Source organism: Psammomys obesus, unplaced genomic scaffold (genome assembly GCF_907164565.1).
Source record: "Psammomys obesus unplaced genomic scaffold, mPsaObe1.curated_primary_1811, whole genome shotgun sequence".
NCBI classification, from domain to species: Eukaryota; Metazoa; Chordata; class Mammalia; order Rodentia; family Muridae; genus Psammomys; species Psammomys obesus.
In genome coordinates, this window is record NW_026596073.1 from 762,819 (window position 1) to 790,771 (window position 27,953).

The 27,953-nt window shown below is 37.3% G+C and overlaps 1 protein-coding gene across 7 annotated transcripts in view; it reads left to right on the forward strand.

Annotated features, from left to right (window-relative positions):
* Nucleotides 1-27,953, forward strand: part of Ppfia2 (PTPRF interacting protein alpha 2) — a 504,690-nt gene that overhangs the window by 327,705 nt on the left and 149,032 nt on the right. For all 7 annotated transcript variants that reach the window (XM_055625946.1, XM_055625947.1, XM_055625948.1 and 4 more), the window contains one exon: nucleotides 4,734-4,808. In XM_055625946.1, the coding sequence (XP_055481921.1) occupies nucleotides 4,734-4,808 (75 nt within the window). The remainder of the gene's footprint in view (nucleotides 1-4,733; nucleotides 4,809-27,953) is intronic.

The following is a 27,953-nucleotide window of genomic DNA, read 5'->3' on the forward strand; positions in this document are numbered from 1 at the left end:
TATTTGTAGGTTTTGAGCATGCAGAATTTTGTTTCATTTAATATTTATATGCTTACATATTATTATCATTAGTCTTTCAAATAGTTGTTAGGACAGAGGATTATGTGAAATGTCTACACAAAGATAACAATTCTGTCTTCTCGATTATTAAGAAGAATTTATATGTCATTTTCATTTTGGCTATGAGAGGCAAAAAATCATAAAAATGTGAAGAAGGACAAAAATACATGATATACAAATAACCAGCCTAAGTATAGTACCAAATAATTACATATATTCAGTTTTGATTATATTTCCTTTTATCATAAACATACACTAATGAAATTCGGCAAAAATTTATAAAATATTTGCTTTGTGTCAATATCCTTGAGAGATTTGTCATACAAAGTAAGACATTCTCTTTATGACTAAAGGGTTCAGAGTCCTAGACATTCACACATCAATGACAAGCAGTTCCAAACGCAAGTCAACAATACTCCTTGCTGTCACAAAAGTACTGTCTGGTTTTATTTGAATGGCTTTAGAGAAGTTATAAATGAATTATATCTTACCTAAATAGGAAAGAATGAATAATAGTATGTGTTTTTAAGCCAGAGACAGATAGCATAATATGTAGCACCAACACCTACAATGACCTGGATCACCGAGAAAAGCATGGCCTTTCCAGAAAACAAAAACAAAAACAAAAACACAACTATACTGAATAATTTAAATAAATGTACCTGAGAATATGTGATTATTTTTCATGTCTCCTGTAAGAACTCTGACATCACTTAAAAGAGTGAGTGTGTATTGACCAGGGTAGAAATTAACAGATGCTTTTATGACAGTAATCTGCTTGTTTGAGTACATTTGGATGAATATAAAAGTTATCATATAGAAGTTTTATCAGCTTACTATAGCTAAAGGAAGTACTTAATATAGCTCTATGAACAATTACAATATTTATAAACTTGACACAAGTGCCATAGATACTGGTAAATTCATGAGCAACTGAACTGATATTTATGAACTTATCCACATAAATTGCTGAGGTTCCCCTATGGAGTAGACGGATCTGTTCAAGTGGTTTAACTTTACTATATATCTACTTCTTTGAGACAAAGATAATAACTGTATCTTCCTTGAACTCCTGGGTCATCTACGATATAACATGAACAGCTTTGAACCACTGCTACCTATCAGGACAGTTATCAACTAATGTTAATTGATACTCCTATTAGCATCAGAAAATGTCAACATTTGTTAAAAGTTTGAAACTATGAAGTTGAGCTCCCTCTGGGCACAGGTACTTATTTTAAATAACATTTATTTTGTTTATCGAGGTCCTAATTTGTACATAAGTGCAAATTTATGTACAAATTCCCCTGGCAGTAACTCTCAGCTTTTTATGAAAATGGGGAGTAAATCCACAGGTGTATAAATAACCAATTAGCATTTTAACCTAAGTGCTATGGCTATAAAAGCCAAGAGAAAAAAATAAGAAAAAGTAATTAACTTTGCCTCAGGCAAATAGACTTCAGACTTTAACATATAAGCTATAAAAGATTAAACATGGGTCTTAACAGTTATAATGGCTCGCAGTGGCAGTTTTAAGTATCTATGTTCACTTATGCAATCACTAACATAAGTAGACTCTTCAAGTTTAACTAAAACCAAAAGTAATTCTGGTATTAGCCTCCATTATGACAAATGTAACTCAAAACACATCAAATATGTATATGTATGTACATGTCTCTCAATTATATTTTCATAGGTAAATACCATACAGTCAAACTGGACTTGAACGTCTAGTGTAAGAAGCTTTCCTCACATTTTTTTTCTATTTTATAATCAGAAATTGCTACAATGAAACCCTGTAATGCCTCAATTTCAGTTTGGAATATTCACTTTTTCCATCAGTCTCTTCATTGGGTGATACAGTTGTTATAATTAGGGACTTGTTTTCTTTTAATCTTCTATAGTAAAATTATCATCTCCTTGAAGTAAATTTTGAAAGCAAAAATTTCACTAAACAATTTTTCTACCATTTCAAAGAAAACAGAAATAATGAAAAATGTAGAAATAAAAATTTCTGATGAATACAAACACTATAATTGGCAGTTACATTATACCTATATAAAAAGCAATACAGGTAAGGGAAAACTTTATGACAGCAACAGTTCAATCCAGTAAAAAGGGAAAGGTTAGGGTAGGGACAACTGACAACTAAACCTGTGTACTTGTTTGTTAGACCAAAATTAAACAGTTACTGTTTCTCATGACATGTCAAATCTACCTAAACATATAGGAGGACACAATTCAACAAGAAATAGTATTCTAAAAAAATATGTATGATATTCTGCTGGCACAATGATTGTGACAGAGCAGGGACTGAAAACATTTGTGATACATATTGATTTTTCCTGTGATATGATTATAACCAACCAGATAAGAAAAAATGATCAAATTCTTATCCTTGGAAAGGTTACATATTTGCCTTCTTTCCTTTTCCTTATAAAAGTTTGATAAATAAAGTAAATATTTTATGCATTGAAATTTTGTGTAAAATGGAGACACAAAGTTAATAATTTTGGTGAATTCTTTATTGATAGTGGCAGCCAGATTTTTTGCATTTTTATTATTAATTAAAACTATAGTTAAAATGTGTTTATTTTTATATAAAGATGGTTTAGATTCATTAATTTGGGATTAACATATTCTCTTTGGCCAAAATTCCTGCAAATTTATGGAGAGATAATTCTTTATTCATATTTCTTGATAGGCCTCACAACTGTTATTTCTTGAAGTGCTTAACTTATGGTAAAAGAAATCAGTAGCTAAGATTGTCAAGCTAACAGATATAGCTAATAAGATATTTTAACCTACAGTACAGCTTGCATCCAGAAGATCTTTATTTAAATCCAACACTAAATTAGGAAAAGTTGTAATGCAGCAGCATTTCAACTAAAGTGTGGTACTTCAACGCCTCTGTGGCCTGTAAGTGTGACCTGATCAGTGTGCACAGGATCACCGAGTGCACTCAGAAGTCTCCTGGTTGTTCTCGTTACCCAGGATTGCCAGACCCATTTATCACGACACACCACATATTACATACAGTCTTCCAGTCAAATCAGCCAAGGCTTCCATCTTACATTGTCCACTTATTAATCAGAATTAATTCTGTGCTGCTCTTCTGAGTGATTTAAAATTTGTCTAAAGCCAGGCCATGGTAACCAATGTGATATAGCTAAATAGAGATTCTGTGAAGAAGTTTTAAATGCTAAATATTGTTTTATTTTGAACTGATACTACACCAAAAATTAGAATGTAATAGCATACTTGGATGCCTCAACAGTTAGGTAAACTCAGTCACCTAACTGTACACACTAATATAATATTAAAATTAATAACTAAGATCATTAAAATTTGTATTTGACCTTAAAGTTAGAGAAACATTATTCGCTCTTTTTCTTACATAATTAACAAGTAACGTGATTATTCCAACTGTAAAATTTAATAAAATTCACGTATTTTCTGTATTTATTTTATATTCCTACTTAAAACTTATTATGTAAGAAAATATCAAATGATAACATGCACAATCAATTACATAACAAAATCCACACATAAAAACATAACTGTAGCATTAAAACTCATATTTATTGAAAACTTCTATAACATTTAAATAGAACATGCATTTTTATACATAATAAAAACTTGAGATGAATTGTGTCTCAGATCTATGGTTTGTTGACGTTTGAGGCAAATTAAACTACTATAATCATTAAGTAAATATTTACACAGTGTAGTTTCCCTGTGGTAAATGTAATATAAAGTTTATGTATCAGTGAAACATACAATGATTTGGGACTTTCATTACTTTTTTATTTTGATTTGGTTTGTTTTTTGCTTTCTTGTGAGACAGGGCCTCCTGAAGTCAACCAAGCTGGCCTGTAACTTGCTTACATTCCGGTGTGGCCTTTGACTCACTCTTCTTCCTTAGTCTTCCAAGTGTTAGAGTTTGACTGGCACATGCACCACACATGGTTTCAATTTTGGAAGCTGTCATAAAGCATACATCCAAGAAACAGTCCTGAGAATTTTAATTGCATAGGAAACAATTTTAAGACATCACTGCTTTCAAACTCAACTGCCTACGTGTATAGTTCTACAAAATGCCATGCCTTTCCCCCTGGTAATTGGATACAAGGTGGATATTCCAAAAATCATTAACACTTTTCAGGCACTCAAATAAATTCATATCAACTTTCAAGTTTCCAAGAGCCTTTGCTTTTAAACAAATCACATTTGAAGTAAGGCACTGGAAGCCAAAATAAAACTCACTTATTTTCAAGAATTATTTTGTCTATTTTCATGCTTAATCACTTATTAGTTTGCAGTGATGACATGGTTATGCTTTTGAGCTATGTCCCTACTTACTATGAATCAGAAATTGCAGCAAAGCCAGTCAGTTTCTGACCCTGTTGGAAGATCTATCAGTTCACCTACAAAAGGATTTGCTACAAGGACATCCTTTGAAACAATGATGCCTTTTTTTGTTTGTTTGTTTTTGTTTTGTTTTTGTTTGTTTTTTTATGTTGGTCATACCAGGTTTAGAATCATTCTGAGATCTTAGGGCTACAAATGCTTGAAGAATTTGACCATTTGTCTCTGATGTTAATGATAGCTTCAGCACCGGTTTCCTGTGTTTGGGATGTACGTTACTGCACATATTTTGATTTTTCTTCTAGGTAAGGGAACGACTGAGGGTTTCTTTAGAAAGAGTCTCTGCACTGGAAGAGGAACTAGCTGCAGCTAATCAGGAGGTAACACACCGCCCCTTCCTCATTGGAGGCCCACTATTACTAACATTGCTGGCCCTTCTGTTACACGTTGCTTTCATTAAACCTGTCACAAACTCAATTATGTCCTGTCTGTGCTGCTGAATGATTCCCATTTAAATGAGTTGCCAGGGACCTCTTTTCTGACTTCTGACTCTTCAAACCAAAGAGAAGCCACCAAGGGCTAGTGAGGTGGGTATTTAGAAAACCTGTCCTTGAAAGGAGTAGAGCCCAGCCCTGAAACTGGAATTGTGTCAACTACCTCTAAAGCTTGGAAAATGCTAGAAATGAAATAAATAACCACTGATGAACACATGTATCATTTCCCCTCAAACTCTTCCTGTTGCTCTCTTCCCAAAGCAATATGCCCACACCTAGTGGCACCACTGAATTAGCATCTTTGTGAAGATCAAAGAAATCACTTAAAGTCACCGCTTTAAGATTCAAAGAGCTGATACCCCATTGGGCCCAGGCATGTTCAGGCCTAGTGTATATTGCCACAGCTTCTGTGAGTCCATACGTGCTTCTGTCATGCTGTGTTTAAAAGACCTCGTTTCCCTGGTGTTCTCCCGGGAGCTATTTCTAACTGATAACTGCTTTCGAATGACAAAAGAATTTTCTTCACTGAAGTCTCACTGAGCATACAAACACTCCTAAGGTCAAGAGCCATGTCCAGCAGTACACAGCCAGCACAAATGAATTAAGTGGTATTTGGGGAGGGCTTTTGTCTCATGATGCTTTGTCTGGGCTCCCCTTTCTTTTCTCATCCTACAGGCCTTTTGCTTATATATTGTAGTTTATAGTCAAAGGTTTTGCTATTTGTGTCTCCTAGTCTTTATGTATTTCTTACGTTTTCCTTGCTTCTTTGCTTCTCTGTACATTTGTTTCTTTTATCCCGTTAAAGTTTGTTTTTACTTTATTTCTTTTTTTCTCGATTCCTGATTATGTTTTGTTTATGAGAAAGAGCAAGAAAGAATGAAAATTTCAGTAGTTGGAGAGGTTGAGAGTATCTGGAAAAAGTTAGGGAAGGGACAATCAGAATATACTGTATGAAAAAAATATTTTCAATTGAAAAAAAAAAGGAGATGTAAAGATTTTTTTTTACAAGCTTTAGGGTTTATTCTTGTTTTATTAGAACTTGAATAACCAAAACATATACATGCAATAAAAACACGGGTCTTTATTAGAAAATAAATAGTCTCATTTACATCTAATTTTATGTTCACTTACAAGTGCACACCCTGTCCAGAAATGTATTCTAGTGATATTTGTTTTACTGGTAGCGAATATAAAAATAAAATAAAGAAGTGTATCTTCATGTATTTTTGATAATTTAACATATGAGAGGCTAATGTTAATACTAAGTATTAGTAAGAATTTCTACCAAAATATTTTGTCAAAATATAGTAACAAACATTTATTTGATGATTTTTTTTACAGTAACACAGGATATTTCCTTACCTTTGTAAAAGGTAGCAAATTCCATCTACTACAAACTACTTTGTATTGCTTCCTTAAAGTAGCTTAGTTTTTACAAAGTAGTTTTTAGGCTGTTGTGGGCTCTAGGAGTGATGACTAGAATAGTCGAAAGTATTGGACTTTAGCTAGAACAGCTGTTCTCACCCGGTAGGTCACATCCCCTTTGGGGGTTAAATGACCCTCTCACAGGGGTTGTGTATCAGATATACTGCATACAAGGTGATTACATTATTGTTCACAACAGCAGCAAAACTACAGTAATGAAGTAGCAACAAAAATAATTTTCTGACTGAAGGGTCACCACAACATAGAGGAGGAGCTGTGGTAGAGAGGAAGGTTGAGAACCCCTGAGGTAGAGAAATGGCACAATGGCTAGTAGGGTTGCCATACAAAAGTAAGGCAAGGCATCTAAGTTTCTTTTCTGTGGCTGGGACATAATTCCCACATAAAAGCAGTGTAAGGGAGAGAAGGTTTATTTCAGTTCATAATTCCAGATTAACCCCATCATTGTGGCAGGGTCATGGCAGCACCAGTTTAGGAAGCTAGTCACACACAAAATCAAAGGCAGACACGAACAAATAAATGTACTTATGCTACCTGCCAAGTCACTCTCTCTGTACTTACACAGTTCAGATTACCTACAAAGGAATCATTTCCTGACCACATGCAGCAACCCTGGAGAGGTGGAGTACTGTTAGGACGTCACTTGGGTTCCTGAGTTTCTGATAGTGATAGTAACTGTTCAGGTAAACAAGGGATTTAGAAATGAATTTAGAAAGGAACACTCAGGAAGTAGACGTTTAGATTACGAGACATATCTTGACATACACATACATAAATGTATTTATAAGTATATACAAGCTGATAGTTTGTTCTCTATATCTTATATAATTAAATCTACAGTGTTTCCATTCTGTTACTTACTTGCTATCTCTCACTTTTTTAGCGTGTCTTCTAATTCTATACATGAATTTGACATTTATGTCTTAAAATATTTTAAAGATGATTTGCATTTCTTTACGCTTTATATAATATTCTCCTCCTTGAGGTCTAGTTTTGAGCAAAGGCAAAACTGAAACTCAACTTCGGATTGGCTAATCAGTTCTTACCCAGAGAGGATTGTAACCATTTCTAGCAGGACCCATTATTTTTTAATTTAATTTAATTTTTTTATTATTAGTCACATTTTATTAACTCTGTATCCCAGCTGTATCCCGCACCCTTATTCCTTCCCAATCTCACACTCCCTCCCTCATCTCCTCCCTTTTCCCTTTCCAAGTCCACTGATGGGGGGACCTCCTCCCCTTTCATCTGACCCTGTTTTATCAGGTATCTTCAGGACTGGCTGCAAAGTCCTCCTCCGTGGTACAGCAGGACTGTTACTCCCTTGGGGATGGGGAGGTCAAAGAGCCTGCCATTGAGTTCCTGTCAGAAATAGTCCCTGTTCCTCTTACTATGGGAAACCAATTGGTTACTGAGATACCATGGGCTTCATCCGAGCAAAGGTTCTAGGTTATATCCATACATGGTCCGTGGTGGAGTGTCAGTCTCAGAAAAGATCCCTGTGCCCAGATATATTTGGTCATTGTGGAGCAACTATCTTTTCCACTTCATACTAACTCCACTTCTGCCAAAGGTTTAGTTATGAGTCTTAGTATCTGCTTTGAAACACTGCTAAGTAGAGTCTTTCAGATGCCTTCTGTGGTAGACTCCTGTCATACCTTCAACGCACATCTCATTTGTCTTTCTAAGTGAGGATTGATCATCTTACCCCGTGTCTGCTTTCTTGTTTATCTTCTTTAGGTGTATAAACTTCATTATGTTTATCATATCTTGTAGGTCTATATTAGCGAGTATGTACCATGTTTGTCTTTCTCCTTCTGGGATACTTCACTCAGAATGCTCTTTCCTAGATCTTACAATTTGCCTGCAAATTTCATGATTTCCTCCTTTTTGATTGCTGATTAGTATTCTATTGTGTAAAAATACCACAATTTCTGTATCCATTCCTCCATTGATGGACATCTGGGTTGTTTCCAGGTTCTGGCTATTACAAATAAAGATGCTACAAACATGGTTGAACAAATGTCCTTGTTGTATACTTGAGCAAATTTTGGTCATATACCTAGCAGTGGTATAACTGGGTCTTGAGGAAGCACTATTCCTAATTTTCTGAGAAAGTGTTAGATGGACTTCCAAAGTGGTTGTACCAGTTTACATTCCCACCAGCAATGGAGGAGGGTTCCCCTTTCTCCACAACCTCTCCAACATGTGTTGTCACTTGAGTTTTTCATCTTGGCCATTCTAATGGGTGTAAGGTGAAATCTCAGGGTTGTTTTGATTTGCATTTCCCTAATGGCTAATGATGTTGAACATTTCTTTAAGTGTTTCTCTGCCATTTGTTATTCCTCTATCGAGAATTCTGTTTAGCTCTGTTCCCTATTTTTTAATGGGATTACTTGGTTTGTTGCTTTTTATCTTCTTTAGTTCTTTATATATACTGGATATTAGCCCTCTGTCAGATAAAGGGTTGGTGAAGATCCTTTCCCAATCTGTAGGGTGTCGTTTTGTTTGGACAACAGTGTCCTTTGCTTTACAGAAGCTTTTCAGTTTCATGAGGTCCCATTTATTGATTGTTGCTCTTAGAGCCTGTGCTGTTGGTGTTCTGTTCAGGAAGTTGTCTCCTGTGCCAATAAGTTCTAGGCTGTTCCCCACTTTTTCTTCTAACCGATTTAGAGTATCTGGTTTTATGTTGAGGACTTTGATCCACTTGGACTTTAGTTTTGTACAGGGTGATAAATATGGATCTATTTTCATTTTTCTGCATATAGACATGCAGTTGGACCAGCACCATTTGTTGAAGATGCTGCCTTTTTTCCACTGAATGGTTTTGGCTGCTTTGTCAAAAGTCAAGTATTCATAGGTGTGTGGGTTTATTTCTGGGTCTTCTATTCAGTTCCATTGATCTTCCTTTCTGTTTCTATGCCAATACCATGCAGGTTTTATCACTATTGCTCTGTAGTACAGCTTGAGATTGGGATGGAGACACCTCCAGATGATCTGTTGTTGTACAGGATTGTTTTGGAGATTCTGGGTTTTTTGTTTCTCTATATGAAGCTGAGAATCTTTTTTTCAAGGTCTGTAAAGAATAGAGTTGGTATTTTGATGGGAATTGCATTGAATCTATAGATTGCTTTTGGCAGGATGGCTATTTTCAAAATTTTAATCCTACTAATCCATGAGCATGGGAGATCTTTCCATCTTCTGATATCTTCTTCAATTTCTTTCTTCAGAGACTTGAAGTTTTTCTCAAACAGGTCTTTCACTTGCTTGGTTAGTGTCAGCCCAAGGTACTGTATGTTATTAGTGGCTATTGTGAAGGGTGTTGTTTCCCTTATTTCTTTCTTGGCCCTTTTGTCTTTGGTATACAGGAGGGCTTCTGATTTTTTTGAGTTGATTTTGTATCCTGCCACTTTGCTGAAGGTGTTTATCAGCTGGAGAAGCTCTCTGGTTGAATTTTTGGGGTCGTGCATGTATATTATCATATCATCTGTGAATAGTGACACTTTGACCTCTTCCTTTCCGATTTGTATCCCCTTGATCTCCTTTAGTTGTCATATTGCTCTAGCTAAGACTTCAAGTACTATATTGAAGAGATATGGAGAGAGTGGGCAGCCTTGTCTTGTCCCTGATTTCAGTAGGATCAATTTAAGTTTCTCTCCATTGAGTTTGATGTTGGCTATAGGCTTGTTGTATATTGCCTTTACTATGTTTCGGTTTGTGCCTTGTATCCCTGATCTCTCCAAGACTTTAAACATGAATGGGTGTTGGACTTTGTCAAATGTTTTTTCAGCATCTAAAGAGATGATCATGTGTTTTTTTTTCCTTTATTTTGTTTATGTGATGGATTGCATTGATGGATTTCCATGTGTTGAACCACCCTTGCATGCCTGGGATGAAGCTTACTTGGTCATGGTGGATGATATCTTTGATGTGTTCTTGGATTCAGTTTGCAAGTATTTTATTGAGTATTTTTGCATCAATGTTTATAAGAGAGATAGGTCTGAAGTTCTTTTTTTTGTTGGGTTTTTGTGTGGTTTAGGTATCAAGGTGACTGTGGCTTCATAGAATGAGTTTGGTAATGTTTCTATTTTGTGGAATAGTTTGGAGAGAACTGGAGTTAGCACTTCCTTGAAGGTCTGTTAGAATTCTGCACTGAATCCATCTGGCCAAGGCCTTTTTTTGGAAGGAACATTGTTGATGATGGCTTCTATTTCCTTGGGGGATATAGGACTATTCAATCTTTCTACCTGATCTTGACTTAATTTTGGTAAATGGAACCTATTAAGAAAATTGTCCATTTCTTTTAGATTTTTGAATTTTGTGGCATATAGGCTTTTGTAGTACGTCTTAATGATTGTTTGTATTTCCTCGGTATCTGTCTGTAGTTATGTCCCCCTTTTCATTTATGATTTTGCTGATTGGATAGTTTCTCTCTGCCTTTTAGTTAGTTTAGCTAAAGTTTTGTCTATCTTGTTGATTTTCTCAAAGATCCAGCTCTTGGTTTCATTGATTCTTTGAATAGTTTTATTTGTTTCTAATTGATTGATTTCAGTTGTCTGCTCCTCTTGGGTGTATTTGCTTCTTTTTTCTCTGGGGTTTTCAGTTGGGCCATTAAGTTACTTGTATGAGATGTCACAAATTTCTTCTTGAAGGCACTGAGTGCTATGAATTTTCCTCTGAGCACTGCTTTCATTGTGTCCCATAAATTAGGGTATGTTGTATCTTCATTTTCATTGAATTCTAGGAAGTCTTTAATTTCTTTCTTTATTTCTTCCTTAACCTAGCTATCATTGAGCAGCAAGTTATTCAGTTTCCATGTGCTTGTAGGCTTTTTTCTAATTCCATTGTTGTTGATGTCCAGCTTTATTCCATGGTGGTCAGATAGAATACAGGGGATTATTTCAATCTTTTTGTATCTGTTGAGGCTTGCTTTGTGACCAACTATATGGTCTATTTTGGAGAAGGTTCCATGAGGTGCTGAAAAGAAGGTATACTCTTTTGAGTTTGGGTGGAAAGTTCTAAAGATCTCTAATAAAGAGATCTATTAGGTCCATTCGATTTAGGACCTCTGTAAGTGACTTTATTTCCTTATTAGGCTTCTGTCTAGATGATCTGTCCCTTGGTGAAAGTGGGGTGTTGAAGTCTCCCACTATCAAGGTTTTGGGATCGATATGTGATTTAAGTTTTAGTAATGTTTCGTTTATGAATGTAGGCGCTCTTCTATTTGGGGCATAGATGTTCAGAATTGTGATGTCCTCTTGGTGGATTTTTCCTTTAATGAGAATGTAGCGTCCCTCCTCATCTTTTTCGATTAATTTTGGTTGAAAGTCTATTTTATGAGGTATTAGGATAGCTACCCCAGCTTGTTTTCTGGATCTGTTTGCTTGAAAGACATTTTTTCCAGCCCTTTACTCTGAGGTAGTGTTTATCTTTGTTGCAGAGGTGCATTTCTTGGATGCAACACAATGTTAGATCCTGTTTCCTCATCCATTCTTTTAGTCTGTGTCTTTTTATTGGAGAGTTAAGCCCATTGATGTTGATAGATAATAGTGAACAATGAATGTTAGTTCCTTTTATATTGGAGTCTGTGGTCTTACTGTGTTTCATTATTTGTTTTCTTTTCATTTTTGTTGGGATATTATCTGTATGCTCTGTTTTCTTGGGTGAAGTTGTTTTCATTGGATTAGAGTTTTCCTTCTAGTATATTCTGTAGGGTTGGTTTGCTGTATAGATATTGCGTAAATTTAGTTTTGTCATGGAATATTTTGTTTTCTCCATCTATGTTGATTGAAAGCTTTGCAGGGTATAGTAGTCTGGGTTGACATTTGTGATCTCTTAGAGTCTCCATGATGCTTGCCCAGGCCCTTCTGGCTTTCATAGTTTCTGATGAGAAGTCTGGTGTGATTCTGATAGGTCTACCTTCATATGTTACTTGGCCTTTTTCCCTTGCTGCTTTTAATATCTTTTCTTTGTTCTGTAGATTTAGTGTTTTGACTATGATGTGACGTGATGTGTTTCTTTTCTGGTCTAGTCTATTTGGTGTTCTGTAGGCCTCTTGTATATTTATGGACATCTCTTTCTTTAAGTTGGGAAAATTTTCTTCTATGATTTTCTTGAAAATATTTTCTGGACCTTGGAGCCTGGAGTCTTCTTTTTCATCAATTCCTATTATTCTTAGATTTTGTCTTTTCATAGCATCCTTGATTTCTTGGATATTTTGTGATTGGAACTTTTCTGATTTTACTTTTTCTTTGAGAGAAGTATCAATTTCTGCAAGTGTGTCTTCAGCTCCAGAGATTCTCTCTTCCATCTCTTGTATTCTGTTGGTGATGCTTACTTTTGTGGTTTCTGATCTTTTCTCCAAGTTCTCCAGCTCAAGAGTTTTCTCATTTTGTGCTTTCTTTATTGATTCTGTTTTCATGCCTTGCACCATTTCCTTCATCTGTTTGAATGTGGATTCCTGTCTCTCTACGATGGTCTCTATTTTGTTGTTCATTTCCTTTTTGTATGCCACTAATTTTATCTCTACTTGTGCCTCTATTTGTTTGGCTATGTTTGCCTGTGTTTCTTTAAGAATTTTGTCCATTTCCTCTTTCTTTACCTACAATTGACTGGCCAAATATTTGATAGATTTGTTCATTTCCTCTTTAACTCTCTGAATTTGCATGGTTATTGCTCTGAGAGAGTTGTTTGTTTCCTCTTTATGAGCCTCAAATAATTGGGTAAGCATAGCTTTAAGGTCATTTTCCTGTGCTTCTGATGAATTGGAGCATCCATCAATTTTGGGGGTGGCTGATGAAGTCATGATGTCCTGAATTATGTTGGATGTGTTCTTTCGCCTATTCCTGGCCATTAGCTTATCTGATACCTTCCCTGTTTGTTTTTGGATTCTGCAGTTCAGACTGGTACTGTCTCTCTCTGGCATTTGGAGAGTTCTTCAGTAAGCTGAGAGAGGTCCCGTGGCCCCAGTGTGTGCATTGGTGGACTAGCTGAACCTGTGGGAGAAAAATACCCAGGCGTAAAAGGGGAAAATGCAGGCGCATGCGTGTATGTATGTTTGTGTGTGTGTGTAAATGTGCGTAGAGGTGTGTCTCGAGGGACAAAGTGATAGGTAATGTTGAACCCTTGAGTGTGTGGGAGGGTCTCTGCACTGTCTATGTATCTGGTGCCAGTGATGGTTGCGGCGCAATTTATGGCATTAACTGCCTTAACTCCTCAATTGGATCCACAGAGCAGGGGCTTCAATGTCCCAAGTGACCCGCTGTTTCCCAAATTGGGTATATGTGTGGGAGGGGTCCGATGCCTGGCTTCTGTTTTAGAAGGACCCAGGATCTGAGGATCTGCAGATACTCAAGGGCGCACTCACTCTCAAGCAGGTCACTTCGGCAGGGATCGGGGTGTCCTAGCTCTCTGCTCTCTGGTTTGGCCCTGCTTGTTCTTATGCAGGAGGACTGATGTGCTCCGCCAGCTCAGTGCTGCTGCTGCTGCTGCTGCTGCCAGGTTAGGAAGTCCTGCTGCAGCTGGAGACAGGGATGCCGGTACAGATGTCTTCTAGAAAGTCCTGGGGGCCCTCCACTGTGCTCTCCAAGCCTGGGAGGCCCAGCGCCTCGTGTGCTTAGCTTGTATGGCGGGTCTGCTTGGCTTTGTTGGGTATATAGCGTATTATCTGTCACTGAGGCTTTGGGCGGGCCGTGCAGTCAGTGGCTGAGAGACCCTGCGGGGCCAGTATGGTGGCCAACAGACCCGGGACCCTGGGAGAATGGTGCAGCAGTGCAGGGGCCTCAATGTCCCAAGTGCCCCTCTGTTTCCCACAGTGCGTATGTGGGTGGGAGGGGTCCAATGCCTGGCTTCTGTTTTAGAAGACACGTGGATCTGGGGCTCTGCAGACACTCACAGGCGTATTCACTCTCAAGCAGGTCACATCGGCAAGGATCGGTGTATCTAGACTCTCTGCTCTCTGGTTTGGCCCTGGTTGGTCTTATGCTGGAGGACGGATGTGCTCTGCCAGCTCAGTACTGCTGCTGCTGTCAGATTAGGAAGTCCTGCTGCAGCTGGAGACTGGGATGCCAGTCCAGATGTCTTCTGGGAAGTCCTGGGGGCTCTCCACTGTGCTCTCCAAGCTTGGGAGGCCCAGCGCCTGGTGTGCCTAGCTTGTATCTTATTTTCTTTTTTTAAATTTAATTTTATTTATATATTTATTACAATTTATTCACTTTGTATCCTCGCTGCAGCCCCCTCCCTCCTCTCCTCCCGGTCCCACCCACCCTCCCTCTTCTCTCCCTATGTCCTTTCCCTAGTCCTCTGATAGGACAGGTCTTCCTCCCCTTCTCTCTGACCCTAACCTGTCAGGTCTCATCAGGACTGGCTGCATCATCTTCCTCTGTGGCTTAGCAAGGCTGCACCCCTCCCTGCCAGGAGGAGGTGATCAAAGAGCCAGCCACTGAGTTCATATCAGAGACAGCACCTGTACCCCTTAACTTTCCCAAGGACAACACCTATTCTGGTATCTTCATTTATTTTATATGCTAGTCCTTTAGAGTCTACATGGCTGTTAACATAATAAAATAAGTATATTTGTTAAAATAATATGAAATTATTATAAGTGCCAATCTGGTAAATTTTCTAAAATATTTTTGTAAAAAGTATAAGGTTTTATTTAATAATGCCAGTATTTTTGTAAATAAAAATTATAATAATATGTTAGCTTAAGAAAAGGAAAATATTTTATGTGTAGTGAAGTTATTGGTTGTTTTCACTCTTTGTGAGTATATGTACCTTATCACTTAGAGGTTTTGGGTTGTTTATGACCTGTTAGTATTCTAATAAATGAAAAAATATATTTGTCTTATATTCAGATGTTATTTTCATGATGGCTAGATTATTGTATTGAACACTTGATAATAAATGCTACTGACTTTTATATAAATCACCAGGGTCCTTCTTTGCTAAATGCATCTTTTTCAGCACAATAATCCTGACAGTTTTTTACTGTAATTACTTTGGGATGGGTCCCAAAACAGTATTTCCTTTGCTGTATCACTCTTCTGCCCTTCTTTAAAGAGTGACTATCTTCAAACTCTCTTCATTCTGAATTCTGGGAATTGCAATCTACCTGTGGGACTATGTCTATAATTTCTCCACATCCATTTGTTCTTATTAACTCTATCTATATTGAAGTGCATGTAGATCAGATCTTCATTAGCTCTCACATGAGAAATTACAGTAAGTTTGGTTTTTCATTCTTCTTTTTATTTTTCCTTCCTACTGAAAATGGAATTTTTAAAATCACATCATATATCCTGATTACAGTTTTCCCTCCCTCTACTCCTCCCAGTCTCTCCCAATCTCCCCTACTTCTAGATATACTCCATTTCTGTCTCCAATTAGAAGAAAATAAACAACAACAACAAAAAACCAAAGGCTTCTAAGGAATACTACCAAAATAAATTATAATTAAAGTATAATAACATAAACCAACAATGTCAACGTTGGACAAGACAAACAAACAGAAGAAATAGAAGCTAAGAGAAAGTACAGAAATCAGAGACCCACTCTTTCACTCACATAAAAATAGCATAAAAACATTGAACTGAAAGACTCTACACAGCAGGTAATCGAAGCAGATGTTAAGACTCACAGCCAAAGCACGGGGAGTCTTAGGAAAGACTGGAAATAGAAGGACCCAGAGCAGACAGGAACTCCATAAGACCAACAGAGAGAACATATCTGTGTCCATGGGGGCCCTGCAGAGACTGATGCACCAGCCAAGAACCATGCATGAAGAGGAGAATGCCTTCACTTCTTGGTGTCCTCCATTCTCTCTGACTTTTATGCTCTTTCTTATTCCTCTTTTGCAGTGTTCCCTGAACCGTGATAGGAGGGATCTGATAGAGATATCCCATTTAGTGTTCAAAGGTCTTTCACTCTCTGAATAATACTTCCTAATGTCTAGCTGTGGGACTTTATTTGTTCCCATCTGCTACAGGAGGAAGCTTCTCTGATGATGGCTAAGGAAAGCACTGATCTATGAGTAAAGCAGAATGTCATTAGGAGTCATTTTATTGCTATTGTTTTTCTTTCTTTCTTTCTTTCTTTCTTTCTTTCTTTCTTTCTCTCTCTCTCTCTCTTTCTTCTCTTTACATCTCAATCTTAGACCCCTCCTTCATCTCCTCCCAACCCTCTTCTCCATCCCTCTGTCCTCCTTCTGTCCCACCTGCCCTGTCCCTCAAAAAAGCGATGTTTTCAGCTTCCCACAAGTCTACCCTAGTGCATCCAGTCACATGAAGTCTTGAGGTTTCTGTAGTTTCTCTTTCACAGTGTCCCACCAAGGAAGCCCCTCCAGGGGGGAAATGATTGAAAAGCATGTAAGAGAAACCATATCAGAGATAGCCCCTATCTACTTTCTAGGGGACCAAAATTGAGGGTAAGCTGCTCATTGGGTATATATGTCTAGAAAATCTAGGTCTAGTTCATGCATAGTCCTTGGCACTGCAGCTTCTGAAAAACCCTCTGGGCCCAGGTTAGTTGGAACTGTTGGTGTTCTTGTGGAACTCCTGTCTCCTCTGGGTCTTTCTATCCTTCCTGCCACTCTTCTATAAGGCTGCCTTGCCCTCTGTGCTTTGTTTGTTTGGCTATCAGTCTGTTTCTATTTCAATCCTTGGGTGGGTAGAGTCTCTAGGAGGGCAGCCATGCTGGGCTCTCCTCTGCAAACACAGTAGAGTGTCATCAATAATATCAGGGGTTGGTTCCTTCCCGTGGAATAGGTCTCAGGTTGGTCTAGCAATTGGTTGCACATTCCTTCAATCTCTGCTTTATTTTTATCCCTGCACATCTTGTAGGCAGGGTAGATTCTGGGTAGAAGTTTTTGTGGGTGAGTTGATGATCCCCTTCCTCCACAGGGAGTCAGGGCAATCTGGTCAATGGTTCTTGGTCACTGAGACAGTGTTGGGCATGTGTTCCATCTCATCCTAGGTCAAATCACATATAGGTTGGTTACTCCCATAAGCTTTGTGCCAAAATTGCCCATATCTTGCAGACAGTATACCATTGTACAGCAAAGGTACATCTGAATTGCTGTTTACATTTTTTTGGTAGTGTGCAGAGTGCCTTCCTGTACCAAAGATGCTAAAACATAGAAGGGAAGGCTCGAATAATTTCTGTTCAATTAATTGTGTAGCTGTTGCATCTGGTAATGGGGACTTGCTGTCAGTTTATGGAGAGTAATTTACAATCTTGGAAAGAGCCAGCCTTGGTAGGGTGTTTCTGCAGGCCCTTTTTATCAACAAACTCAATTAGGTGTCACTAAATCCTGGTACTTGAAACTTCACTTGGTGACAAAAGTTGGCCAGTAAAGACTCTCCTTCATTATTTGGTGATATCATTTACATCGCTTTTGTATATGTACATAGTTTGGGCAGCTTCCACTGAATTATGTTTCCATAATATGTTTAAATGGCCTTTAATTTTAAGTCTCTCCTGATATCCCCCTCCTTCATCCTTGTCTTTCCTTCTCTTTTACATTTGGTCCTTACATTCCAGCCAACATCTTTCATATGTAACTGACTATTTTAATTCCCTTTCCGAACTGTACCTTCTAGACCATTTGTTGAAAATGCTATCTTTTTTGCTGTGTGTGTTTCTGGCTTCCTCATCAAAAATCTGCTATTCACTGGTATGTTGATTTGGTTCTTTATGAAAATCAATAAGATTAATAAACCCTTATTCAAGTTAACAAAAAGATCAAATTAACAAAATTAGAAATGAAAAAGAAAACACAGCAAGAGACACCAAGAAAATCCTGATAATCATAAGAAACTGTAAAAACCTATACTCTACCAAATTGGAAAAACCAGAAATTTCTTGATATATATCATTCACCAAAGTTTAATCAATATATACAATCAATTTACACACATCAGTAACACCTAATGAAACAGAAGCAGTCTTTCAAATCTCATAGCCAAAAATAGCCTTGGGGCAGAATGGTTTTAGTGCAGAATTCTACCAGAATTTAAAGAAGCATTAATGCCAATAGTCCTCAAACTATCCACAAAGTAGAAAAAGAAGGAATATTGCCCAATTTGTTGTATGAAGCCACAATTATTCTTATATCCAAACCTAACAAAAAAAGATATTTATAAACCTGTGAGAGTATCTTTTATTTGCCTGAAGTAATTGCTGCCTTGGAGTCTTTACAGCCTTCCTCTGTTAGCGTAGGCCTACTTCTAGAAGCTTCTAGTCTCTGTAAAAGCTAATCTATATCTAGAATATTTTCAGCCTCTGATACTTACTGCTGAATAAGCTCTCCCTTTCTAGTTCTTTCTGAACTATGGCTGGCTGGTTCAACTCAGCAGTTCTGGCTCAAACTCTTCTCCAAGCTGACTGATGCAAAATGACTTGTTGTTGAATATTAACATTTATGATTGATTTATCTTTTAATTAATGGGTGGTAATTCCTAAACCAGCTGTATACCCAAATTATCACACAAACACTAGGATTTAGTTAATTACCCTAGAACACAATGCTGGGCAATAGTTACTCCATCCTAAACCTCCAAGACTGCATAGCTTCCTCTCACTCAGAATTTCATACATTATACTTGCCTTTAGTCATATCTTAGGTCCAATTCATTTCTCCTCCTAGTTCCAAGTCCTATCCTGCCGATCTCTGCTGCTTCCAGTCCTCTCTCTCAATTCCTTCTCCTCCACTCCAGATCAGGATATCCCACCCTATTCTCTCCATTGCTCAGCATTGTATTTGATCGTTTTATTGATAATACAGAGAACAAATGGTGGCATGTTTACTCAAACTTGAGACAGATGATGCTTAGAATATGCATCACAATGCAATGTCAATTGAAACTAGATAGTGGGTTAGAGAAATCAGAGTTTGAATGAACAAGGATAAATTTTATACATTCCACAAGAACATTATACCAACAGTGACTTCTCTCAGCTTTTGACTGAATTGCTCTGTTTGGAGTCAAACTGTTCTAATCTTCTGACCCCTTCTCATCCTCTGGCTTGTCTGTCTTCTGTTTCTAGCTTATATTTCTCTGAAACCTGTCTCTGCAAAACAGTCATGTAAAACTGCCTCTCACCTCCCCATGCTTCTCTCTCTTAAGTTGCCTCTTTCCTCTTTGTTCTTGTGAGAATTGGCCATACCCTATTCTGTCAAATCTTTCTCTGATTTGTTACTTTTTCTGCCTCTCAATTAGACATCACTTTCTAACATAGGTGCTTTCTTGTACAAAGCAACTTTAGCCTTCATTGTTTGGGATTAAAAGTATATACTAAGGATGTGTCTACATTCCAGCCAGATCACACAGACCTAGGTTTTGGATATGATCAGAGCAGCCATGTTGCTGAATTAAAATTTCTTAACATAAACCAGTCTTTTTTATGAACATAGATGCAAATTAATCTCAATACAATACTTGCAAATCAAATCTAAGTACACTTCAAAAAGATCATCTACCATAATCAATTAATTTTCATCCTAGGGAAACAGGATGGTTCATATTAGTAAATATAATCTATTATAAGGAAATAAGCTGAAAGAAAAGAAAAAGAACCTAATTATCTCTTGTTAGACGCCACCAAAAAAAAAAAAAAAAAAAAAAACAACCAAACAAACAAAAAAAAAAACCCTTTACAAACTCCTCCATGATAAAGTTCCTGGGGATATTAAGGATAAAAAGGACATAACTCAACATAATAAAGATTGTTTACAGGAAACCCATTGACAACATCAACATAAATGAAGAGAAACTCAAAGAAATTGAAATTCCACTAAAATCAGTAACAAGCAAGGTTATCCACTCTTTACAAATCTTTTAAATATTTAACTTGAAATATTCATTAGATCAACATGACAAATAAAGGAGATCAAAAGGATACAAATTGGAAAGGATGAAGTCAAAGTCTCTTCATTTTCAGATGATATGATAGTATATATATATAAGCAACTCTGGATATTCCATAAAGAAAACTGGTAAATACTTTCAGCAATGTGGGTGGATAAGAAATTAAGTCACTAAAATCAGAAGCCTTCCTATATACAAATGACAAATAGACTGAAAAAGAAAATAATTCCTTTCACAATATCTCGAAAAATATGAGATACACTGGGGTTACTGTAACCAAGCAAGTAAAAAACTTTATGATAAAAAAAAAAACTTTAATCCATCGAAGAAAGACATTGAAAAATATAACAGTAGCTATAAATGTCTCCTATGCTTATGGACTGGTAGGACTTATATAGTAAAAATGGTCTTCTGACCAAAAAACATCGACAGATTCAATGCAGTCCCCATCAAAATTCTAACGCAAGTCTTCACAGATATTTAATGGACAATGTTCAGCTTTATAAGGAAACAAACAAACAAATAAATAAAAAGATGGCTATATAAAACAATCTTGAACAATAAATGAACTTTGGGAACATCACCATCCCCACTTGCAAAATGTACAACAGGGTATAGTAAATAAAATGGCATGGAACTAGAACAAAAACAGACACATTGATACGTGAAATCAAACTGAAGACCTGAAGTAAGTTCTTTACCTGCTCTTGTGCAAGGTTAAATTTGAACAAAAATTATAATTTTTTGTCATGTATGTGTGTATATGTATATACATACACAGATACATAGATAGATGATGCACACACACATTGCCATTGAAGGCATTCCAAAGTGTATTCATTTATGTTAATGTCTCTCCTGAAATCCTTCCACAACTCCAGCAACCCATTGAACTCACATTTCCTCATTTAAGCTCTCCTCCCCAAAGAAGCCCCCTTATGTCCTTGCTGACAACCAGTTCTTGATCCTTAGTTTAAATTTTTAAAGTCCATTGAATGGGATTCAGACTACAGAAAAAGTACTACTTGACTTGGGGATTTCTAGAGCCAGGACTTTGTCTTGTTGATAATGATAAGCCAAACTGTGTCCTCATGTAGGAAAGAAATGAACAGTTGTTTAATTCTGTAAACTTACTGAAAAGTTAAAAAAAAATACATGTGATAAACTTGGCAATGTGTTACAGTTTTAATTTAAAAGAATTGTTATGATTTTCCAATTTATAACAATTAACGATTGTTATGATTTCACAGGCCAATGACGGAATACAACAAACTAAACAGAACATCTGCATTATTAAACCTGTTGTTTGGGTGAAACAAAACTGGAAAAGACAAATATAATAAATACACATAATGAAAATTTGCTGAATTTAAAAATCTCTCTGAATAGTTCTATAAGGGAGACTGTATTGTTAACACAATATGTTTTCTAGGTTGTTGTTCTTAAAAAGTGACTCTAGGTAATGTAGATATAATAAATACAAAAACATCTTTGCTTCTTAAATAGTAGTTTTTGTTGTAGCTTAAAATCAGAAAACCACACAAAATGTGTAGTTATAAGACAAAAGAAAAATAGACTGAATCACAAAGATGTGTTTTCCATTACCAGAAAACCATATACTTATTTAATTATTTAATAGAGTTAAACAAAATGGATTATTCAGAAGTACCTGTAAAACTTCCTTTGACAGGTTAATTTTCAGTGATTACAGAAGCAAGCATGTTTATTTTTAAAAGCTTTTCCACATGACTGTATTAACCGTAAAAATACTTAGCCTGTTCTGCTGCAGGCTGAACCGTGTTTTTAACATGTATTTCAACATGCTCATTCAAGTAACTTAATTTACCGTCTTTCAAGTAAATTTTTTAAGAAAAAAAATTTATATATATAGCTTTGCAAACCTTATAGTCTTATTTGACTTGTATTTTTCCTAAGAAGAAAACAAAGAATCTGCATATACAAATTAACTTCCCTAAACATTCAGAAGCATACTAGGTAAGAATGGTGATAGTAATGGGGAAACTCAAATTCATTTAAATGAGAAACTGTTAGGCCTATTGATTAGAGCAGTTGCTTCACATGCATTATTTGATATAATCAATCCTGTGAGCTAGATTAAAGCACATTACTCTAAAGAATTCTTAGAAATACATTTTTTAAATGTGGAAAAGGTGGGCAGGGCACCCATGCTGGGCCACAGACAAGAGGTCTGCAGGCAGTCCTGAAGAGATTTGATAGTCTTGGAGTAGGTCTCCTGCTTTTTGAGGATTAGGGGAGGAGGAGGAGGGAAGAGGAAGTGAGGAAGGGTGGGACTGGGAGGAAAGGAGGGAAGGGGACACACTCTGGATGTAAAGTAAATTTAAAAAGAAACAAGTGGAAAAGGTGAATGGATACAAACATAGGTAGTAACACACCTTAGAAACATAAGTGAGAGCCTGGAAGGAAGCAGAGAAATATAAAAATCAAGAAGTCAAGCAGAGACAAGAGATGGGAGAGAGGTAGGAGTAAGTGACACGGGAGCATTGAACCATATTGTCTACAAGTCAAATAGCAGGAAGGACTGTCTACTGAGCGATTATGGTTACATGTTTGCCACCAGACAATCCCTATATATGCTTGCAAAATCAGCTTCAAGTAATGATAAGAAAAACAGAACAGCTGAGAAAAGAATTTATGGATAAGAAATTTACAAAGTGGAGATTAGAAAAAAAATCTTTTTGTCTTTTTTAAAAAAAATTTTCGTTACAAGAGGGATCAAGATGAAAGTTGAAGCATTGAGAAATATGCTTTTCAGATTTGAAAGAAAATACTTATGACCAATGGGGAGGGAGGACAAAGGAGAGGGTATTGCTGGTAGCAAAGACAATGTAATAGAATCATGGTTTATCAAGTTTCATCAGAACTGCCTGGAGGACTCCCCCTTTCGGGGGTCTATTGGAAAGGGATAGGAAGAAATAGGGAGGGAAGGTAGGACAGGAGATGAGGGAAGGGGCTATAATTGGAATATAAAATGAATAAATTGTAAAACAAAATACACACACACAAAAAAAGAACCATGGCTTTGTGACAGACACAAGCAAAAGACAACTTTTCACTGATGGTCATGGGAATTTTGTTTGAAGAATAAGACACAGCGATTTTTTTTTTCATTTTAATTTTCTATACTAATTACAGTTTATTCATTTTGTATCCCAGCTGTAGCCCCCTCCCTCGTTTCCTCTCAATCCCACCCCCCTCCCTCATCTCCTTCCATGCCTTCCTCCAAGTCCATTGATAGGGGAGGTCCTCTTCCCATTCCGCCGGACCCTAGCCTATCAGGTCTCATCAGGACTGGCTGCATTGTTTTCCTCTCTGGCATGGTAAGGCTGCTCCCTCATCAGGGCCAGGTGATCAAAGAGCAGGCCAATCAGTTCATGTCAGAGACATGTTCCCCTTACTAGTGAAACCACTTGGAGACTGAGCTGCCATCGGCTATATCTGTATGGAAGTTCTAAGTTATCTCCATGCATGGTCGTTGGTTGGAGTATCAGTCTCAGAAAAGACTCCTGTGCCCAGATTTCTTGATTCTGTTGCTCTCCTTGTAGAGCTCTTGTCCTCTCCAGGTCATACTAACTTCCCCTTCTTTCCTAAAATTCCCTGCACTCTGCTCAAAATTTGGTTATGAGTCTCAGTATCTGCTTTGATACCCTGCTGGGTGGAGTCTTTCAGAGGCCCTCTGTGGTAGACACCTGTCCTATTCCCTGTTTTCTTCCTCTTCTGATGTCCATCCCCTTTGCCTTTCTGAGTGAGGATTGATAATCATACCCAGGGTCCTCTTTCTTGCTTAGCTTCTTTAGATGTACAGATTTTAGCATGTTTATCCTATGTTTTATGTCTAATATCCACTTATAAGATGAGGGAGGGTGGGATTGATAGGGAATAGGGGAGGAAATTACACCTGGGATACAAAGTAAAAAAAAATGTAAATAATATAAAAATTAAAATTAAAAAAAAATTACCATGTCTACAGAGAATTCTGTTTAGCTCTACCCCATTTTTTAATTGGATTACTTGTTTGTTGCTTTTTAATTTCTTGAGTTCTTTATATATTCTGGATATTAGCCCTCTGTCTGATGCAGAGAAACACTTAAAGAAATGTTCAATGTCCTTATTCATCAGGGAAATGTAAATCAAAACGACCCTGAGATTTTACCTTACACCCATTAGAATGGCCAAGACCAAAAACTCAAGCTACAATTCATGCTGGAGAGGAGGTGGAGAAAAGGAAACCCTCCTCAATTGCTGGTGGGAATGTAAACTTGTACAACCACTTTGGAAGTCAATCTGGCGCTTTCTCGGACAATTAGTACTAGTGCTACCTCAAGACCCAGCTATACCATTCCTAGAAATATATCCAAAAAAATGCTAAAATACACAACAAGGACATTTGTTCAGCCATGTTCATAGCACCTTTGTTCATAATAGCCATAACCTGGAAACAACCCAGATGCCCCTCAACTGATAAATGGATACAGAAATTGTGGTACATTTACACAATGGAATACTACTCAGCAATTAAAAACAAGGAAATCATGAGATTTGCAGGCAAATGGTGGAATCTAGAAAAGCTCATCCTGAGTGAGATATCCCAGAAGCAGAAAGACACACATGCTATATACTCACTTATAAGTGGATATTAGACATGTAACATAGGATAAATATATACTAAAATCTGTACACTTAAAGAATCCAATCATGAAGGAGCATCCTGGGTAAGATGATCAATACTCACTCAGAAAGGCAAAGGGGATGGACATCAGAAGAAGGAGAAAACAGGGAATGTGACAAGAGCCTACCACAGAGGAGCTCTGAAAGACTCTACCCAGCAGGGTATCAAAGCAGATGCTGAGACTCATAACCAAACTTTGGGCAGAGTGCAGGGAATCTTATGAAAGAAGGGGAAAATAGAAAGACCTGGAGAGGACAGGAGCTCCACAAGGAGAACAACAGAACCAAGAAATCTGGGCCCAGGGGTCTTTTCTGAGACTGATACTCCAACCAACGACCATGCATGGAGATAACCTAGAACCCCTGCACAAATATAGCCGATGGCAGCTCAGTCTCCAAGTGGTTTCACTAGTAATGGGGACAGGGACTGTCTCTGACATGAACTGATTGGCCTGCTCTTTGATCACCTGGCTCTGATGTGGGAGCAGCCTTACCAGGCCAGAGAAGAAGACAATGCAGCCAGTCCTGATGAGACCTGATAGGCTAGGGTCAGGTGGAATGGGAGGAGGACCTCCCTGTCAGTGGACTTGGAGAGGGGCATGGGACACAGCTATTTTTTTTAAGAAGCATTCTGCTTAAGGAGAACAGCCATGTTTCCTAAGGGAGGTGGGAACAACAGGGGGCTATGAATAAGATAGTCTGCCAATGACTCAGTTATGCTAAGCAAGGAAATGTTAGTACATTACAGTAGACTCATGGAATTAGCATAAATTTTCTAACAGCAAACCAAAAATGATTCTCTAAAGTATTTTAATCAAAACAGCCTGGAAAGTTCCCATCTCATTTCTTTATTCATGTCTATGAAACCATTTGATAATTAAAAGGGGAAAGACAAAAATATGAATGTAGCATGTCTTCAATAATTTTTATCATCTGGGTTAAAGGTAGTAGGAAACTTTTTTTTCCAATAGTCTGTAAGTTTATGGTCTTATTAACTGACATCCACAAACAACTGAAATTTAAGTAATTTAAATGAAACTTATATAGTTCAAAATCACCCAGAAAATTATAGGAAAAATGGAAATCAATCTGGTACTTTCTCAGACAATTAGGAATAATGCTTACTCAAGATCCAGCTATAACACTCCTAGGCATATGTCCAAAAGATGCTCAAGTACACAAGGACATTTGCTCAACCATGTTTGTAGCAGCTTTATTTGTTATAGCCAGAGGCTGGAAACAACCCAGATGTCACTCAACTGAGGAAAGGATACAGAATTTGTGGTACATTTACACAATGAAGTACTACTCAGCAATTGAAAACAAAGAAATCATGAATATTGCAGGCAAATGGTGAGAACTAGAAAAGATAATTCCTGTGTGAGGTATCCCAGAAACAGAAAGACACACATGCTATATACTCACTTATAAGTAGATATTAGACATAAAATTCTGTAAACCTAAAGAAGTTAGCAAGAAGGAGGACCCTGGGTAAGATGATCAATCCTCATGCAGATAGACAAAGGGGATGGACATTGAAAGAGGGAGAAAACAGGCAACAGGACAGGAGTCTACCTCAGAAGGCAATTGAAAGACCTTACCCAGCAAGGTATAGAAGGAGATGCTGAGATTCATAGGCAAACTTTGGGCAGAGTACAGGGAATCTTATGAAAGAAGGGAGAGATAGGAAGACCTGGAGGGACAGGAGCTCCACAATGAGAGCAACAGATTAAAAAATTCTGGGCCTAGGGGTCTTTTTTGAGACTGATACTCCAACCAAGGATTATGCATGGAGATAACCTAGAACCCCTATAACCCCTGAACAAATGTAGCCCATGGCAGCTCAGTATCCAAATAGATTCCATAGTAAAAGGAACAGGAAGTATCTCTGACATGAACTCAGTGGCCTGCTCTTTGATCACCTGGCCCTGATGCAGGAGCAGCCTTACTAGGCCACAGAGGAAAACAATGTAGCCAGTACTGATAGGACCTGATAGACTAGGGTCAAAGGGTAGGGGAGGAGAACCTCCCCTACCTGTGGACTTGGGGAGGGGCATGGAAGTTGATGAGGGATGGAAGGTGGGACTGGGAGGGGATGAGGAGGGGGGCTACAGAAGGGATACAAAGTAAATAAACTGTAATGTATAAAAAAAAATTTTTAAAAAGAAATTTAAAAAAAAGAGATACTCAGGAATTTCCATGAGGCAGTTCTCACCCCAAACTCAGAATATTTTTTATAGTGTTTAAGAGATGATTGAGTATATTTTCATCCAAATTAAAATTTTCATACATGTGAGGGATGATTCCAAACTAGAAAACCCATTGCAACACTCTGTGACTGGTTTATTAATTACATAAAGCAAACAAACAAAAGAAAACAAAAACAAATAGGGAAACAAGCAACAAACAAAAAACCAAAAACAGAAAAAAAAAATCTTTTTCTGGTCGACCCTTTGCAAAGTTCACTTTGGTTCATTAATTCTAATTATTTCTCATTTCTGTGATATAAAACGGGTTGACTTCTGTATGTCTATCACTGCTTAACAAAACGACTATTTTCATAATGGCTTTCAAATCTTCATGTTTATATAAACCTCATCCAGGTGATTAGCTTTTGCGTCATTAATGATCATATTGGCAAATTCCTTGCAAACTCTCACTATTCTATCAGGAAGTGAAATACTCTTGGAGCAGCTTCGTATGTGGAAATGTGACAAGGTACAGTGTTTGTTTAATGACTTTAGTGTTTGCATGTCGCAATAGCCAATAGCACTGTGAAGCACTGACCCTTAACTGCTTGAAGACTATGTAAACCTGGGAGGCTACAATTTTTGCCTCTTTGCAAACATACCAGGAATGCATTTTTCCTGTTGGAATTGGGTCTTTTTGTTAGAAAATTGAAAGTTATTATTTGATCACTTTACTGAAGACTTGAATAGTGATTGAATATATCTTTTTGTTGTTGATGTTGTGTTGGTTTTTTGTTGTTGTTGTTGTTGTTTTGGCCAGTCAAAAG